Source organism: Perna viridis, chromosome 5 (genome assembly GCF_037379345.1).
Source record: "Perna viridis isolate PV_CMFRI_1.1 ecotype Kerala chromosome 5, ASM3737934v1, whole genome shotgun sequence".
NCBI lineage: Eukaryota > Metazoa > Mollusca > Bivalvia > Mytilida > Mytilidae > Perna > Perna viridis.
This window is the reverse complement of record NC_142449.1, coordinates 48633962-48650179: the sequence shown is the minus strand read 5'-3', so window position 1 is coordinate 48650179 and position 16218 is coordinate 48633962. Positions and strand designations below refer to the sequence as shown.

Genomic DNA, 16218 nt, shown 5'->3' with positions numbered 1-16218 from the left:
TGTAATCTGTAGAATAATATATCAGCATGGAATTTATATCACTTTTCGAAGTCAGATATGGCATACACTTATATTTCAAAATGTAGCATAAGCGATGCAAAGGTATACTGTTTTATCTTTCAACTAAATCTTGCTCACGTATAACTTTGTCCTTGTCGCAAAAGGACAAGGGGTATCCGTCCATCAGCAAAATCACGAGGATGCATATATTTCCTTGGAAACTGCATTTTGGATTTTTACCAGATATGGTAGGATGCATTTTTATGTTATGTGATTTGGTTGAATTCATATAAGACTCCGCTTATCAAACTAAAACTGCATCCATTATTTTGATTGGTTTTTTTTATATATATAAAGGGAAATCTTTAGTGCCTTCGACAAAACAATTAACCAACAGAGTAAGGATCATATTTTACTTTTGCTAAATTGACACATAGTGCAAAATTTGTAAGCTAATTCTTTCTACCGCCTATGTACTGGATTCCTATACTACACTACAATCCATACAAACAACGCTATATAGCTGGATCTGCCAAACGTACCACCAAACCTCCTTCGAAACTTTTAACTTCTATACTCACAGCTGTCAAAGAGGATCTCCAGTCCTACCACGATACTTGTTATTCCTGTAGTGGTATTAATTCAATGTAGATCCTAAAAAATCATAAGATCTTCTTGAACCTCAATTCAAGATTATTATCAAAATAAAACAGCATTAAAACACGATTTTTCAACTCTTTATACTCAATTAAAATCCCGACTCAAAAACATTATACATCGTTGTTACTCCCCCTCCCCCCCAAAAAAAGAGATGGTACACCTATATACAAATATATAGTTGTAAAAACGATTCCAAGTCATCTTCAAAATATACCGAGGATGTTTACAAAATGCTGGATGTGACACATTTTTCAACAAACGCTCGACATTTCAATGAGAACAAATTATACTCCTCTACTTGCGTACCTATATCTTCACTCTTATGATGCTGACTTTATATTGATCTGATCCAAAGGAAGTAACATCGTTTAGTTAGATCTTTCGATCACATTTTCCGCTATATATATGACGTATCATCGTTAAACAATTCCAGATTCTAGGTTTTAAAATCGCATCTACCCCAAAAAAACTTGATAAATGATACTACAGACACTCTGAAGTCAACCTCATATCTCTACACTTAGAGATCAATGGTTAAGGAAAACTATTGATCTAACTATACGACAAATGCGATGACTTTCATTCCGTATTGTCAATTTTCCTTTCATCTGTTGCAGTATCCCTTCAACACCTGCGTATGGAGTTTTCATGTCATAACTCATACGTTATGCCAGAGCTTGCCATAACTACACAGACTTTTTGTATCGCGATAGACGTCTTACAATTAGGCTTCTGAAACAGGTTTATGTTGCTACAAAAATTCAGTGTGACCGTTGCTTTGTTGCGTGATGTGAGCTTTGCAGTCGTTGAATCTGACATCGTACCTCCCGATGAATGGAACGATCCAATTTGAAGATGATTAGTTACACGTCACAACAATGCACAACGAAGAACTCAATCGAATGTCGGGTCTGGTCATCAGCTAATATCCGATCAGATTGTTTTTACGCAACCGCTGACCATATACATCCCATTTATAAAAAAAAGAACAATAACCAACAGGTTGACAAACATCGGGTACAAAGCGGTAATAGAAAAATCAAAATATGTAATTTTTAAATGTCCAATTATAAAAATAGGAGATGTGGTATGATTGCCAATAAGTCATCCACCAAAAGCCAATCAACGAACAAATAAACTTCCACAGGTCACCACACGGTCTTCAGAAATCCCACACCATAAAGTCAAGTTACCTAATCGTCTGGGAAAGGATTTTTTAATAAAAGTCATCATCAAAAACTATTTGAAAAACACCAATAATATTTAGTACTTGGAACAAGAAGAAAGGGGAGGCAAACAAAAAACAAAACAAAAAAAAATACATAAAAAAACACAAAAACAAATGAACTTAATAAAATTGATCAGACCCGGAAAGAAACAAAAGGAACTGCAGAAATGGAAAGGAAAGGATACTGTCCTACGCCCCAAATGAGATGAAGTAGTAAAAATCCGTTTAACCTGATGCAACATACATTAACATACATGTATTGGCTCAAAGTGTTTTTTTTTCATATGTGAAAATTTTACATGTCACGTTTGTAAATACTTAATATAATTGACTTTTTATTCAATAAAGTATTATTTGTTGATGAATTCATTTAAAAGGATCCTTTCACAAACAAAATATATGTTGAGTACCGCTTCAAGAATTTTTTTTATATTGTTTCTCAACTTTCTTTAACAGGATGCATATGGGGAGCAATTGAGAAACATATAGAAACGTTTATTTTTATACACTGAAATACATTTTTTCATTTGTTTACAGTTACGTGTAGATTATAATTAGCTCATCAATTAATACATATACCTGATGGTGTATTTAAACTGAGTACTCTAATTGAACATTATTCGATGACCAGACTGACAAACACACACCCCGACATTCGATTTGGTTTTTCGTTGTGACTGTTTTGACGTGTAACTAATCATCTTCAAATTGGATCGTTTGATTCACCGATAGATACATGTCAGATTCCACGTCTGCGCAGCTCACGTCTCGCAACAATGCAACGGTCACACTGAATTTTTACAGGTTGTATGGTTTGACTTTTTATGAACAACTCGGCGGATTTTTTTAGAAAAGCAGAGGACGCCTAACGTACCGGTGCACCAGGACCATGCTCCCAGTATTTAGTGGAGTCTGAGTTACTCATATACCTTTGTTCGTTTGGTTATTTTATGTTCTTTGTTGTGTTTTCCTTGTCTGGTGTCTGTCCCTGGATTACATTGTTTTGATTTCCATTAGAATCTTGGTTCCCTTGATTACTCTTTGAACTACTTATAATGTGACTAAATAATTCCTTTATATTTCTAGAAATTATTTTTGAATATTGTAAAATTCTAGTAATGTTAAAACATGTTCATGAAAATGTCGTCCACTATTATTCTTTTATTATAAAAAAAAGTGGCATGTATGAATGCTTGATTTAATTTTGTAACAATGAGATGTAAATATAAATATTATATTGTATTTTATTGTAGTAATGCAAATGGCTAAAATATCATATGAATAACATATAGCTAAAAGGGTAATAGAGCAGTTTGTTATCTCGAGAAAAATTATTGTCATCCAGAGGCATGGCAATGTATTTTGAAGGGGTAACAAAATTCCTATCACCCTCTAATCTACATTTATATTATTTTCTTTATTACATTGGATATTTCATTTTCTGTTCGCAATACAGAAGAGAAATTCTTTTGAAATATTCCAATTTAAAAATTTAAAAAAAACCATAAAGAATCAGTCTAATTTTGTACACATCTTTCCTTTACGATGAATAGATAAACACAAAAATATTTTGAGAAACTCCGTCATTTATTTTCTTTTCTAAAATACACTCGCACATATCAATTGTTTGTAAAAGCACAAAACATGAGAATAAATAAATTAGTTATTAAGAAGAGAACATTTGCATGTAGTAGACGGGATAATAGCTTCCTTCCTTGGTTCAAAAACAAATTTATTTTACTTAAATAAGACTTCATATGTGTCTTTAGCATACTCTCTTCCAGCGTAGGAGACATAGCAGACTTTGTGTGGGATGAAAACCTTCCCGGGAACAAGACTATTTTCATGCATAAATCTCCCAACAAAGACCTTAGGATCACTAGCATTCACATCAGACGGCACGGTATTGGCTGGGATGTTATCCAACGTTGCTGATTGCCAATCGTAAAACCCTTCTTCTTCAGTTGAAAAGACAAGTACTTCGTATTCATGAATACTGAGTTCTTTCCCATCGTAAGGAATATGAGCTCCTTCTAAATGGTGACCAAATTTCCCTGCTGAAACATACCCATCTTGCATTAGGGCCCTCGCAACGAAAAGTGATTTGCCATCTGTTTCGTAACCGCCCCGCATCGTGCCACTTGGAATTCTATTCGCTGAAGTCTTAATCCACTTTGCCATACTGAAATAGGAGGAAGCAAATCAATGTTATAAAAAAATATTAATATATCTTTTAGGTAATATGATGCACCGTGTATGTTTTCAAAGAAAGATCGTTTTATCTTTCACACTTTATGTAATGCTTTGAAGCAGTTTATGAAAGACAAATCGTTATTTGTCCATCGATTGCTCGGCAAGCATACATTGGGCGAAGAGTCAATACCATCCCAATATGTAACAGTTAAGAAGAGCAATCAAGGGAACCAAGATTCGAGCAATAACCAAAAGATAAAGACTAGACAGGAAAAATAGACACACACAACAAGGAACATGAAATACTCAAAATAACACATACGAAGAAAAAAAAGATAACCGTTAAATAATAATTAAAAAAAAGCCGTATCGATGTATTTAGTTATGAATGCAGCTTCGTATTTTGACCTTCACTTAGAGATCGTTGGAAAGGGAAAATTCATAACCAAACTATATAATGAATAGGATGCCTTCCTTATTGTCACCATCCTTAAATATGTGGCAACATCCTTTCAGCATTGGAGGTTTCATATTACAACTCAAACATTATGCCGTAGTTTTCGAAAATACGTGGACTTTTTTTACCGTGCTAGATTTCTAAATAAATAAAAAAAAACAAAACAAAATAAGCTGTTAATGATTTCATTCTTAAAATTCAATGAGTAAAAGAAATAGTTAACTCACCTTTTCTGATAGGTCTGGCTCCTAGACAAACTTCAATATAAAAGTCAAATCTCTTCGTAATTTGAAGAGGAATTCAATTTAATGATGTAAAATTTAAACTTACCTAATGATCATCCTGCTTCCAAATACTTTAGTAAGATACAAGACGTCATGAGAAGTAAAAGAGGAACTCAAGTACTGAGGGGTCAGCATTTTCAAATAGTGGTTTAATACCCCAATTGCTTTGTATACTTGTGAAGTTTACATCTAGAAACACTTTTGTATTATTGCTATAGCCAATAATGGGTTTTCGGTTTTGTTTACTTTTAAATATCAGTATTAAATAAGTAAAAAGTACCACATTTGATAGTTAAAAGAGTTGTATAGATAAAATACAAATAAACTTTATAATTCACCGGATAAACCATTGATTATGTGATGTCAGTGATGAAAATTGTACCATACAGCATTTTATACACTGAACAAAAACATAAATTATAATAAATTTGTTCAAAAGTTTTATGCCAAAAGGTAATCAAAGGAACCAAGATTCGACATGAAATCAAAAGGATATATTCTAAGGCTAAAGAATAAACAAAATACAATCTAAAGGATGTTTCTTCACGACTAAAAAAAAAAAGATAAGATCAGAACAAATATGACGAAAATAGATTTTCACCTATTTTATTGGATACATGGTTATGATGTTAATTTGTATTCTTTTTGTATCCGTTGTGATTTATTTTTAAAACGAAACTGACGAAGAAGGCTGTGCCTTCGATATATATTGTAAATTTGTGAAACTATTATATATTTCTCTCCATAAAAAGAAAATTTGTGTTTGAAATTATATCAATGAAATAAATTAGTTTGGATAAAAATAGGTAAAATTATTCGGGTTTAAATCATTGAGCGACTTTTAACTTAACAGATTGTTTAATACAGTTCGAGCTGTTCGTTCTTCTGACTCTTTATAGAGTTCGAGCTGTTCTATCTTCTGTGACTCTTTATAGAGTTCGAGCTGTTCGTTCTTCTGTGACTCTTTATAGAGTTCGAGCTGTTCGTTCTTCTGACTCTTTATAGAGTTCGAGCTGTTCGTTCTTCTGTGACTCTTTATAGAGTTCGAGCTGTTTGATCTTCTGTGACTCTTTATAGAGTTCGAGCTGTTCGTTCTTCTGTGACTCTTTATAGAGTTCGAGCTGTTCGTTCTTCTGTGACTCTTTATAGAGTTCGAGCTGTTTGATCTTCTGTGACTCTTTATAGAGTTCGAGCTGTTCGTTCTTCTGTGACTCTTTATAGAGTTCGAGCTGTTCGTTCCTCTGTGACTCTTTATAGAGTTCGAGCTGTTCTATCTTCTGTGACTCTTTATAGAGTTCGAGCTGTTCTATCTTCTGTGACTCTTTATAGAGTTCGAGCTGTTCGTTCTTCTGTGACTCTTTATAGAGTTCGAGCTGTTCTATCTTCTGTGACTCTTTATAGAGTTCGAGCTGTTCGTTCTTCTGACTCTTTATAGAGTTCGAGCTGTTCGTTCTTCTGTGACTCTTTATAGAGTTCGAGCTGTTCTATCTTCTGTGACTCTTTATAGAGTTCGAGCTGTTCTATCTTCTGTGACTCTTTATAGAGTTCGAGCTGTTCGTTCTTCTGTGACTCTTTATAGAGTTCAAGCTGTTCGATCTTCTGTGACTCTTTATAGAGTTCGTGCTGTTCGTTCTTCTGACTCTTTATAGAGTTCGAGCTGTTCGTTCTTCTGTGACTCTTTATAGAGTTCGAGCTGTTCGTTCTTCTGTGACTCTTTATAGAGTTCGAGCTGTTCGTTCTTCTGTGACTCTTTATAGAGTTCGAGCTGTTCGTTCTTCTGACTCTTTATAGAGTTCGAGCTGTTCGTTCTTCTGTGACTCTTTATAGAGTTCGAGCTGTTCTATCTTCTGTGACTCTTTATAGAGTTCGAGCTGTTCGATCTTCTGTGACTCTTTATAGAGTTCGAGCTGTTCTATCTTCTGTGACTCTTTATAGAGTTCGAGCTGTTCGATCTTCTGTGACTCTTTATAGAGTTCGAGCTGTTCGTTCTTCTGTGACTCTTTATAGAGTTCGAGCTGTTCGTTCTTCTGTGACTCTTTATAGAGTTCGAGCTGTTCGTTCTTCTGTGACTCTTTATAGAGTTCAAGCTGTTCGATCTTCTGTGACTCTTTATAGAGTTCGTGCTGTTCGTTCTTCTGTGACTCTTTATAGAGTTCGAGCTGTTCGTTCTTCTGTGACTCTTTATAGAGTTCGAGCTGTTCGTTCTTCTGTGACTCTTTATAGAGTTCGAGCTGTTCTATCTTCTGTGACTCTTTATAGAGTTCGAGCTGTTCGTTCTTCTGACTCTTTATAGAGTTCGAGCTGTTCTATCTTCTGTGACTCTTTATAGAGTTCGTGCTGTTCGTTCTTCTGTGACTCTTTATAGAGTTCGAGCTGTTCTATCTTCTGTGACTCTTTATAGAGTTCGAGCTGTTCTATCTTCTGTGACTCTTTATAGAGTTCGAGCTGTTCGTTCTTCTGACTCTTTATAGAGTTCGAGCTGTTCGTTCTTCTGTGACTCTTTATAGAGTTCGAGCTGTTCTATCTTCTGTGACTCTTTATAGAGTTCGAGCTGTTCGTTCTTCTGTGACTCTTTATAGAGTTCGAGCTGTTCGTTCTTCTGTGACTCTTTATAGAGTTCGAGCTGTTCGTTCTTCTGTGACTCTTTATAGAGTTCGAGCTGTTCGATCTTCTGTGACTCTTTATAGAGTTCGAGCTGTTCGATCTTCTGTGACTCTTTATAGAGTTCGAGCTGTTCTATCTTCTGTGACTCTTTATAGAGTTCGAGCTGTTTGATCTTCTGTGACTCTTTATAGAGTTCGAGCTGTTCGTTCTTCTGTGACTCTTTATAGAGTTCGAGCTGTTCTATCTTCTGTGACTCTTTATAGAGTTCGAGCTGTTCGTTCTTCTGTGACTCTTTATAGAGTTCGAGCTGTCCTATCTTCTGTGACTCTTTATAGAGTTCGAGCTGTTCGTTCTTCTGTGACTCTTTATAGAGTTCGAGCTGTTCGATCTTCTGTGACTCTTTATAGAGTTCGAGCTGTTCGTTCTTCTATGACTCTTTATAGAGTTCGAGCTGTTCGTTCTTCTGTGACTCTTTATAGAGTTCGAGCTGTTCTATCTTCTGTGACTCTTTATAGAGTTCGAGCTGTTCGTTCTTCTGTGACTCTTTATAGAGTTCGAGCTGTTCGTTCTTCTGACTCTTTATAGAGTTCGAGCTGTTCGTTCTTCTGTGACTCTTTATAGAGTTCGAGCTGTTCGTTCTTCTGTGACTCTTTATAGAGTTCGAGCTGTTCGTTCTTCTGTGACTCTTTATAGAGTTCGAGCTGTTCGTTCTTCTGTGACTCTTTATAGAGTTCGAGCTGTTCGTTCTTCTGTGACTCTTTATAGAGTTCGAGCTGTTCGTTCTTCTGTGACTCTTTATAGAGTTCGAGCTGTTCGTTCTTCTGTGACTCTTTATAGAGTTCGAGCTGTTCGTTCTTCTGTGACTCTTTATAGAGTTCGAGCTGTTCGTTCTTCTGTGACTCTTTATAGAGTTCGTGCTGTTCGTTCTTCTGTGACTCTTTATAGAGTTCGAGCTGTTCTATCTTCTGTGACTCTTTATAGAGTTCGAGCTGTTCGTTCTTCTGTGACTCTTTATAGAGTTCGAGCTGTTCTATCTTCTGTGACTCTTTATAGAGTTCGAGCTGTTCGTTCTTCTGACTCTTTATAGAGTTCGAGCTGTTCGTTCTTCTGTGACTCTTTATAGAGTTCGAGCTGTTTGATCTTCTGTGACTCTTTATAGAGTTCGAGCTGTTCGTTCTTCTGTGACTCTTTATAGAGTTCGAGCTGTTCGTTCTTCTGTGACTCTTTATAGAGTTCGAGCTGTTCTATCTTCTGTGACTCTTTATAGAGTTCGAGCTGTTCTATCTTCTGTGACTCTTTATAGAGTTCGAGCTGTTCGTTCTTCTGTGACTCTTTATAGAGTTCGAGCTGTTCTATCTTCTGTGACTCTTTATAGAGTTCGAGCTGTTCGTTCTTCTGACTCTTTATAGAGTTCGAGCTGTTCGTTCTTCTGTGACTCTTTATAGAGTTCGAGCTGTTCGTTCTTCTGTGACTCTTTATAGAGTTCGTGCTGTTCGTTCTTCTGTGACTCTTTATAGAGTTCGAGCTGTTCTATCTTCTGTGACTCTTTATAGAGTTCGAGCTGTTCGTTCTTCTGTGACTCTTTATAGAGTTCGAGCTGTTCGATCTTCTGTGACTCTTTATAGAGTTCGAGCTGTTCGTTCTTCTGACTCTTTATAGAGTTCGAGCTGTTCGTTCTTCTGTGACTCTTTATAGAGTTCGAGCTGTTTGATCTTCTGTGACTCTTTATAGAGTTCGAGCTGTTCGTTCTTCTGTGACTCTTTATAGAGTTCGAGCTGTTCGTTCTTCTGTGACTCTTTATAGAGTTCGAGCTGTTCTATCTTCTGTGACTCTTTATAGAGTTCGAGCTGTTCTATCTTCTGTGACTCTTTATAGAGTTCGAGCTGTTCGTTCTTCTGTGACTCTTTATAGAGTTCGAGCTGTTCGTTCTTCTGTGACTCTTTATAGAGTTCGAGCTGTTCTATCTTCTGTGACTCTTTATAGAGTTCGAGCTGTTCGTTCTTCTGACTCTTTATAGAGTTCGAGCTGTTCGTTCTTCTGTGACTCTTTATAGAGTTCGAGCTGTTTGATCTTCTGTGACTCTTTATAGAGTTCGAGCTGTTCGTTCTTCTGTGACTCTTTATAGAGTTCGAGCTGTTCGTTCTTCTGTGACTCTTTATAGAGTTCGAGCTGTTCGTTCTTCTGACTCTTTATAGAGTTCGAGCTGTTCGTTCTTCTGTGACTCTTTATAGAGTTCGAGCTGTTCTATCTTCTGTGACTCTTTATAGAGTTCGAGCTGTTCGATCTTCTGTGACTCTTTATAGAGTTCGAGCTGTTCGATCTTCTGTGACTCTTTATAGAGTTCGAGCTGTTCTATCTTCTGTGACTCTTTATAGAGTTCGAGCTGTTCGATCTTCTGTGACTCTTTATAGAGTTCGAGCTGTTCGTTCTTCTGTGACTCTTTATAGAGTTCGAGCTGTTCTATCTTCTGTGACTCTTTATAGAGTTCGAGCTGTTCGTTCTTCTGTGACTCTTTATAGAGTTCAAGCTGTTCGATCTTCTGTGACTCTTTATAGAGTTCGTGCTGTTCGTTCTTCTGTGACTCTTTATAGAGTTCGAGCTGTTCGTTCTTCTGTGACTCTTTATAGAGTTCGAGCTGTTCGTTCTTCTGTGACTCTTTATAGAGTTCGAGCTGTTCTATCTTCTGTGACTCTTTATAGAGTTCGAGCTGTTCGTTCTTCTGACTCTTTATAGAGTTCGAGCTGTTCTATCTTCTGTGACTCTTTATAGAGTTCGTGCTGTTCGTTCTTCTGTGACTCTTTATAGAGTTCGAGCTGTTCTATCTTCTGTGACTCTTTATAGAGTTCGAGCTGTTCTATCTTCTGTGACTCTTTATAGAGTTCGAGCTGTTCGTTCTTCTGACTCTTTATAGAGTTCGAGCTGTTCGTTCTTCTGTGACTCTTTATAGAGTTCGAGCTGTTCTATCTTCTGTGACTCTTTATAGAGTTCGAGCTGTTCTATCTTCTGTGACTCTTTATAGAGTTCGAGCTGTTCGTTCTTCTGTGACTCTTTATAGAGTTCGAGCTGTTCGTTCTTCTGTGACTCTTTATAGAGTTCGAGCTGTTCGATCTTCTGTGACTCTTTATAGAGTTCGAGCTGTTCGATCTTCTGTGACTCTTTATAGAGTTCGAGCTGTTCTATCTTCTGTGACTCTTTATAGAGTTCGAGCTGTTTGATCTTCTGTGACTCTTTATAGAGTTCGAGCTGTTCGTTCTTCTGACTCTTTATAGAGTTCGAGCTGTTTGATCTTCTGTGACTCTTTATAGAGTTCGAGCTGTTCGTTCTTCTGTGACTCTTTATAGAGTTCGAGCTGTTCTATCTTCTGTGACTCTTTATACAGTTCGAGCTGTTCGTTCTTCTGTGACTCTTTATAGAGTTCGAGCTGTCCTATCTTCTGTGACTCTTTATAGAGTTCGAGCTGTTCGTTCTTCTGTGACTCTTTATAGAGTTCGAGCTGTTCGTTCTTCTGTGACTCTTTATAGAGTTCGAGCTGTTCGTTCTTCTGTGACTCTTTATAGAGTTCGAGCTGTTCTATCTTCTGTGACTCTTTATAGAGTTCGAGCTGTTCTATCTTCTGTGACTCTTTATAGAGTTCGAGCTGTTCGTTCTTCTGTGACTCTTTATAGAGTTCGAGCTGTTTGATCTTCTGTGACTTTTTATAGAGTTCGAGCTGTTCGTTCTTCTGACTCTTTATAGAGTTCGAGCTGTTCGTTCTTCTGTGACTCTTTATAGAGTTCGAGCTGTTCTATCTTCTGTGACTCTTTATAGAGTTCGAGCTGTTCGTTCTTCTGTGACTCTTTATAGAGTTCGAGCTGTTCGTTCTTCTGTGACTCTTTATAGAGTTCGAGCTGTTCTATCTTCTGTGACTCTTTATAGAGTTCGAGCTGTTCGATCTTCTGTGACTCTTTATAGAGTTCGAGCTGTTCTATCTTCTGTGACTCTTTATAGAGTTCGAGCTGTTCGATCTTCTGTGACTCTTTATAGAGTTCGAGCTGTTCGTTCTTCTGTGACTCTTTATAGAGTTCGAGCTGTTCTATCTTCTGTGACTCTTTATAGAGTTCGAGCTGTTCGTTCTTCTGTGACTCTTTATAGAGTTCAAGCTGTTCGATCTTCTGTGACTCTTTATAGAGTTCGTGCTGTTCGTTCTTCTGTGACTCTTTATAGAGTTCGAGCTGTTCGTTCTTCTGTGACTCTTTATAGAGTTCGAGCTGTTCTATCTTCTGTGACTCTTTATAGAGTTCGAGCTGTTCGTTCTTCTGACTCTTTATAGAGTTCGAGCTGTTCTATCTTCTGTGACTCTTTATAGAGTTCGTGCTGTTCGTTCTTCTGTGACTCTTTATAGAGTTCGAGCTGTTCTATCTTCTGTGACTCTTTATAGAGTTCGAGCTGTTCTATCTTCTGTGACTCTTTATAGAGTTCGAGCTGTTCGTTCTTCTGACTCTTTATAGAGTTCGAGCTGTTCGTTCTTCTGTGACTCTTTATAGAGTTCGAGCTGTTCTATCTTCTGTGACTCTTTATAGAGTTCGAGCTGTTCGTTCTTCTGTGACTCTTTATAGAGTTCGAGCTGTTCGTTCTTCTGTGACTCTTTATAGAGTTCGAGCTGTTTGATCTTCTGTGACTCTTTATAGAGTTCGAGCTGTTCGTTCTTCTGTGACTCTTTATAGAGTTCGAGCTGTTTGATCTTCTGTGACTCTTTATAGAGTTCGAGCTGTTCGTTCTTCTGTGACTCTTTATAGAGTTCGAGCTGTTCTATCCTCTGTGACTCTTTATAGAGTTCGAGCTGTTTGATCTTCTGTGACTCTTTATAGAGTTCGAGCTGTTCGTTCTTCTGACTCTTTATAGAGTTCGAGCTGTTCGATCTTCTGTGACTCTTTATAGAGTTCGAGCTGTTCGTTCTTCTGTGACTCTTTATAGAGTTCGAGCTGTTCGATCTTCTGTGACTCTTTATAGAGTTCGAGCTGTTCGTTCTTCTGTGACTCTTTATAGAGTTCGAGCTGTTCGATCTTCTGTGACTCTTTATAGAGTTCGAGCTGTTCGATCTTCTGTGACTCTTTATAGAGTTCGAGCTGTTCGTTCTTCTGTGACTCTTTATAGAGTTCGAGCTGTTCGATCTTCTGTGACTCTTTATAGAGTTCGAGCTGTTCGTTCTTCTGTGACTCTTTATAGAGTTCGAGCTGTTCGTTCTTCTGTGACTCTTTACAGAGTTCGAGCTGTTTGATCTTCTGTGACTCTTTATAGAGTTCGAGCTGTTTGATCTTCTGTGACTCTTTATAGAGTTCGAGCTGTTCGTTCTTCTGTGACTCTTTATAGAGTTCGAGCTGTTCGTTCTTCTGTGACTCTTTATAGAGTTCGAGCTGTTCGTTCTTCTGTGACTCTTTATAGAGTTCGAGCTGTTCGATCTTCTGACTCTTTATAGAGTTCGAGCTGTTCGTTCTTCTGTGACTCTTTATAGAGTTCGAGCTGTTCGTTCTTCTGACTCTTTATAGAGTTCGAGCTGTTCGTTCTTCTGTGACTCTTTATAGAGTTCGAGCTGTTCGTTCTTCTGTGACTCTTTATAGAGTTCGAGCTGTTCAATCTTCTGTGACTCTTTATAGAGTTCGAGCTGTTCGTTCTTCTGACTCTTTATAGAGTTCAAGCTGTTCGATCTTCTGTGACTCTTTATAGAGTTCGAGCTGTTCGTTCTTCTGTGACTCTTTATGGAGTTCGAGCTGTTTGATCTTCTGTGACTCTTTATAGAGTTCGAGCTGTTCGTTCTTCTGTGACTCTTTATAGAGTTCGAGCTGTTCGTTCTTCTGTGACTCTTTATAGAGTTCGAGCTGTTTGATCTTCTGTGACTCTTTATAGAGTTCGAGCTGTTCGTTCTTCTGTGACTCTTTATAGAGTTCGAGCTGTTCGATCTTCTGTGACTCTTTATAGAGTTCGAGCTGTTCTATCTTCTGTGACTCTTTATAGAGTTCGAGCTGTTCGTTCTTCTGTGACTCTTTATAGAGTTCGAGCTGTTCGTTCTTCTGTGACTCTTTATAGAGTTCGAGCTGTTCGATCTTCTGACTCTTTATAGAGTTCGAGCTGTTCGTTCTTCTGTGACTCTTTATAGAGTTCGAGCTGTTCGTTCTTCTGACTCTTTATAGAGTTCGAGCTGTTCGTTCTTCTGTGACTCTTTATAGAGTTCGAGCTGTTCGTTCTTCTGTGACTCTTTATAGAGTTCGAGCTGTTCGTTCTTCTGTGACTCTTTATAGAGTTCGAGCTGTTCGATCTTCTGTGACTCTTTATAGAGTTCGAGCTGTTCGTTCTTCTGACTCTTTATAGAGTTCGAGCTGTTCGATCTTCTGTGACTCTTTATAGAGTTCGAGCTGTTCGATCTTCTGACTCTTTATAGAGTTCAAGCTGTTCGATCTTCTGTGACTCTTTATAGAGTTCGAGCTGTTCGTTCTTCTGTGACTCTTTATAGAGTTCGAGCTGTTCGTTCTTCTGTGACTCTTTATAGAGTTCGAGCTGTTTGATCTTCTGTGACTCTTTATAGAGTTCGAGCTGTTCGTTCTTCTGTGACTCTTTATAGAGTTCGAGCTGTTCGATCTTCTGTGACTCTTTATAGAGTTCGAGCTGTTCTATCTTCTGTGACTCTTTATAGAGTTCGAGCTGTTCGTTCTTCTGTGACTCTTTATAGAGTTCGTGCTGTTCGTTCTTCTGTGACTCTTTATAGAGTTCGAGCTGTTCGATCTTCTGACTCTTTATAGAGTTCGAGCTGTTCGTTCTTCTGTGACTCTTTATAGAGGTCGAGCTGTTCGTTCTTCTGACTCTTTATAGAGTTCGAGCTGTTCGTTCTTCTGTGACTCTTTATAGAGTTCGAGCTGTTCGTTCTTCTGTGACTCTTTATAGAGTTCGAGCTGTTCGATCTTCTGTGACTCTTTATAGAGTTCGAGCTGTTCGTTCTTCTGACTCTTTATAGAGTTCGAGCTGTTCGATCTTCTGTGACTGTTTATAGAGTTCGAGCTGTTCGATCTTCTGACTCTTTATAGAGTTCGAGCTGTTCGTTCTTCTGTGACTCTTTATAGAGTTCGAGCTGTTCGTTCTTCTGACTCTTTATAGAGTTCGAGCTGTTCGTTCTTCTGTGACTCTTTATAGAGTTCGAGCTGTTCGTTCTTCTGTGACTCTTTATAGAGTTCGAGCTGTTCGTTCTTCTGTGACTCTTTATAGAGTTCGAGCTGTTCGTTCTTCTGTGACTCTTTATAGAGTTCGAGCTGTTCGTTCTTCTGACTCTTTATAGAGTTCGAGCTGTTCTATCTTCTGTGACTCTTTATAGAGTTCGAGCTGTTCGTTCTTCTGTGACTCTTTATAGAGTTCGAGCTGTTCGTTCTTCTGTGACTCTTTATAGAGTTCGAGCTGTTCGTTCTTCTGTGACTCTTTATAGAGTTCGAGCTGTTCGTTCTTCTGTGACTCTTTATAGAGTTCGAGCTGTTCGTTCTTCTGTGACTCTTTATAGAGTTCGAGCTGTTCGATCTTCTGTGACTCTTTATAGAGTTCGAGCTGTTCGTTCTTCTGTGACTCTTTATAGAGTTCGAGCTGTTCTATCTTCTGTGACTCTTTATAGAGTTCGAGCTGTTCGTTCTTCTGACTCTTTATAGAGTTCGAGCTGTTTGATCTTCTGTGACTCTTTATAGAGTTCGAGCTGTTCGATCTTCTGTGACTCTTTATAGAGTTCGAGCTGTTCGTTCTTTTGTGACTCTTTATAGAGTTCGAGCTGTTCGTTCTTTTGTGACTCTTTATAGAGTTCGAGCTGTTCTATCTGCTGTGACTCTTTATAGAGTTCGAGCTGTTCGTTCTTCTGTGACTCTTTATAGAGTTCGAGCTGTTCTATCTTCTGTGACTCTTTATAGAGTTCGAGCTGTTCGTTCTTCTGTGACTCTTTATAGAGTTCGAGCTGTTCGTTCTTCTGTGACTCTTTATAGAGTTCGAGCTGTTCGATCTTCTGTGACTCTTTATAGAGTTCGAGCTGTTCGTTCTTCTGTGACTCTTTATAGAGTTCGAGCTGTTCTATCTTCTGTGACTCTTTATAGAGTTCGAGCTGTTCGTTCTTCTGTGACTCTTTATAGAGTTCGAGCTGTTCTATCTTCTGTGACTCTTTATAGAGTTCGAGCTGTTCTATCTTCTGTGACTCTTTATAGAGTTCGAGCTGTTCGATCTTCTGTGACTCTTTATAGAGTTCGAGCTGTTCGTTCTTCTGACTCTTTATAGAGTTCAAGCTGTTCGATCTTCTGTGACTCTTTATAGAGTTCGAGCTGTTCGTTCTTCTGTGACTCTTTATAGAGTTCGAGCTGTTCGATCTTCTGTGACTCTTTATAGAGTTCGAGCTGTTCGTTCCTCTGACTCTTTATAGAGTTCGAGCTGTTCGTTCTTCTGTGACTCTTTATAGAGTTCGAGCTGTTCGTTCTTCTGACTCTTTATAGAGTTCGAGCTGTTCGATCTTCTGTGACTCTTTATAGAGTTCGAGCTGTTCTATCTTCTGTGTCTCTTTATAGAGTTCGAGCTGTTCGTTCTTCTGTGACTCTTTATAGAGTTCGAGCTGTTCGTTCTTCTGACTCTTTATAGAGTTCGAGCTGTTCGATCTTCTGTGACTCTTTATAGAGTTCGAGCTGTTCTATCTTCTGTGACTCTTTATAGAGTTCGAGCTGTTCGTTCCTCTGACTCTTTATAGAGTTCGAGCTGTTCGTTCTTCTGTGACTCTTTATAGAGTTCGAGCTGTTCTATCTTCTGTG

The 16218-nt window shown here is 37.9% G+C and overlaps 1 protein-coding gene across 1 annotated transcript; it reads right to left on the bottom strand.

Moving 5' to 3' along the window:
• Positions 1-3625: 3625 nt before the first annotated feature.
• Positions 3626-4021, bottom strand: LOC148618055 (pfs47 receptor-like). Its single transcript, XM_088585162.1, has one exon. It carries the CDS (start codon positions 4019-4021, stop codon positions 3626-3628), a length of 396 nt encoding a protein of 131 aa, XP_088441288.1.
• Between the last annotated feature and the right edge of the window lie 12197 nt (positions 4022-16218).

Bases quoted from the DNA above. Each gene is read 5' to 3' on its own strand.
- LOC148618055 (XM_088585162.1), bottom strand. From the start codon at position 4,021: ATGCGGGGCGGTTACGAAACAGATGGCAAATCACTTTTCGTTGCGAGG.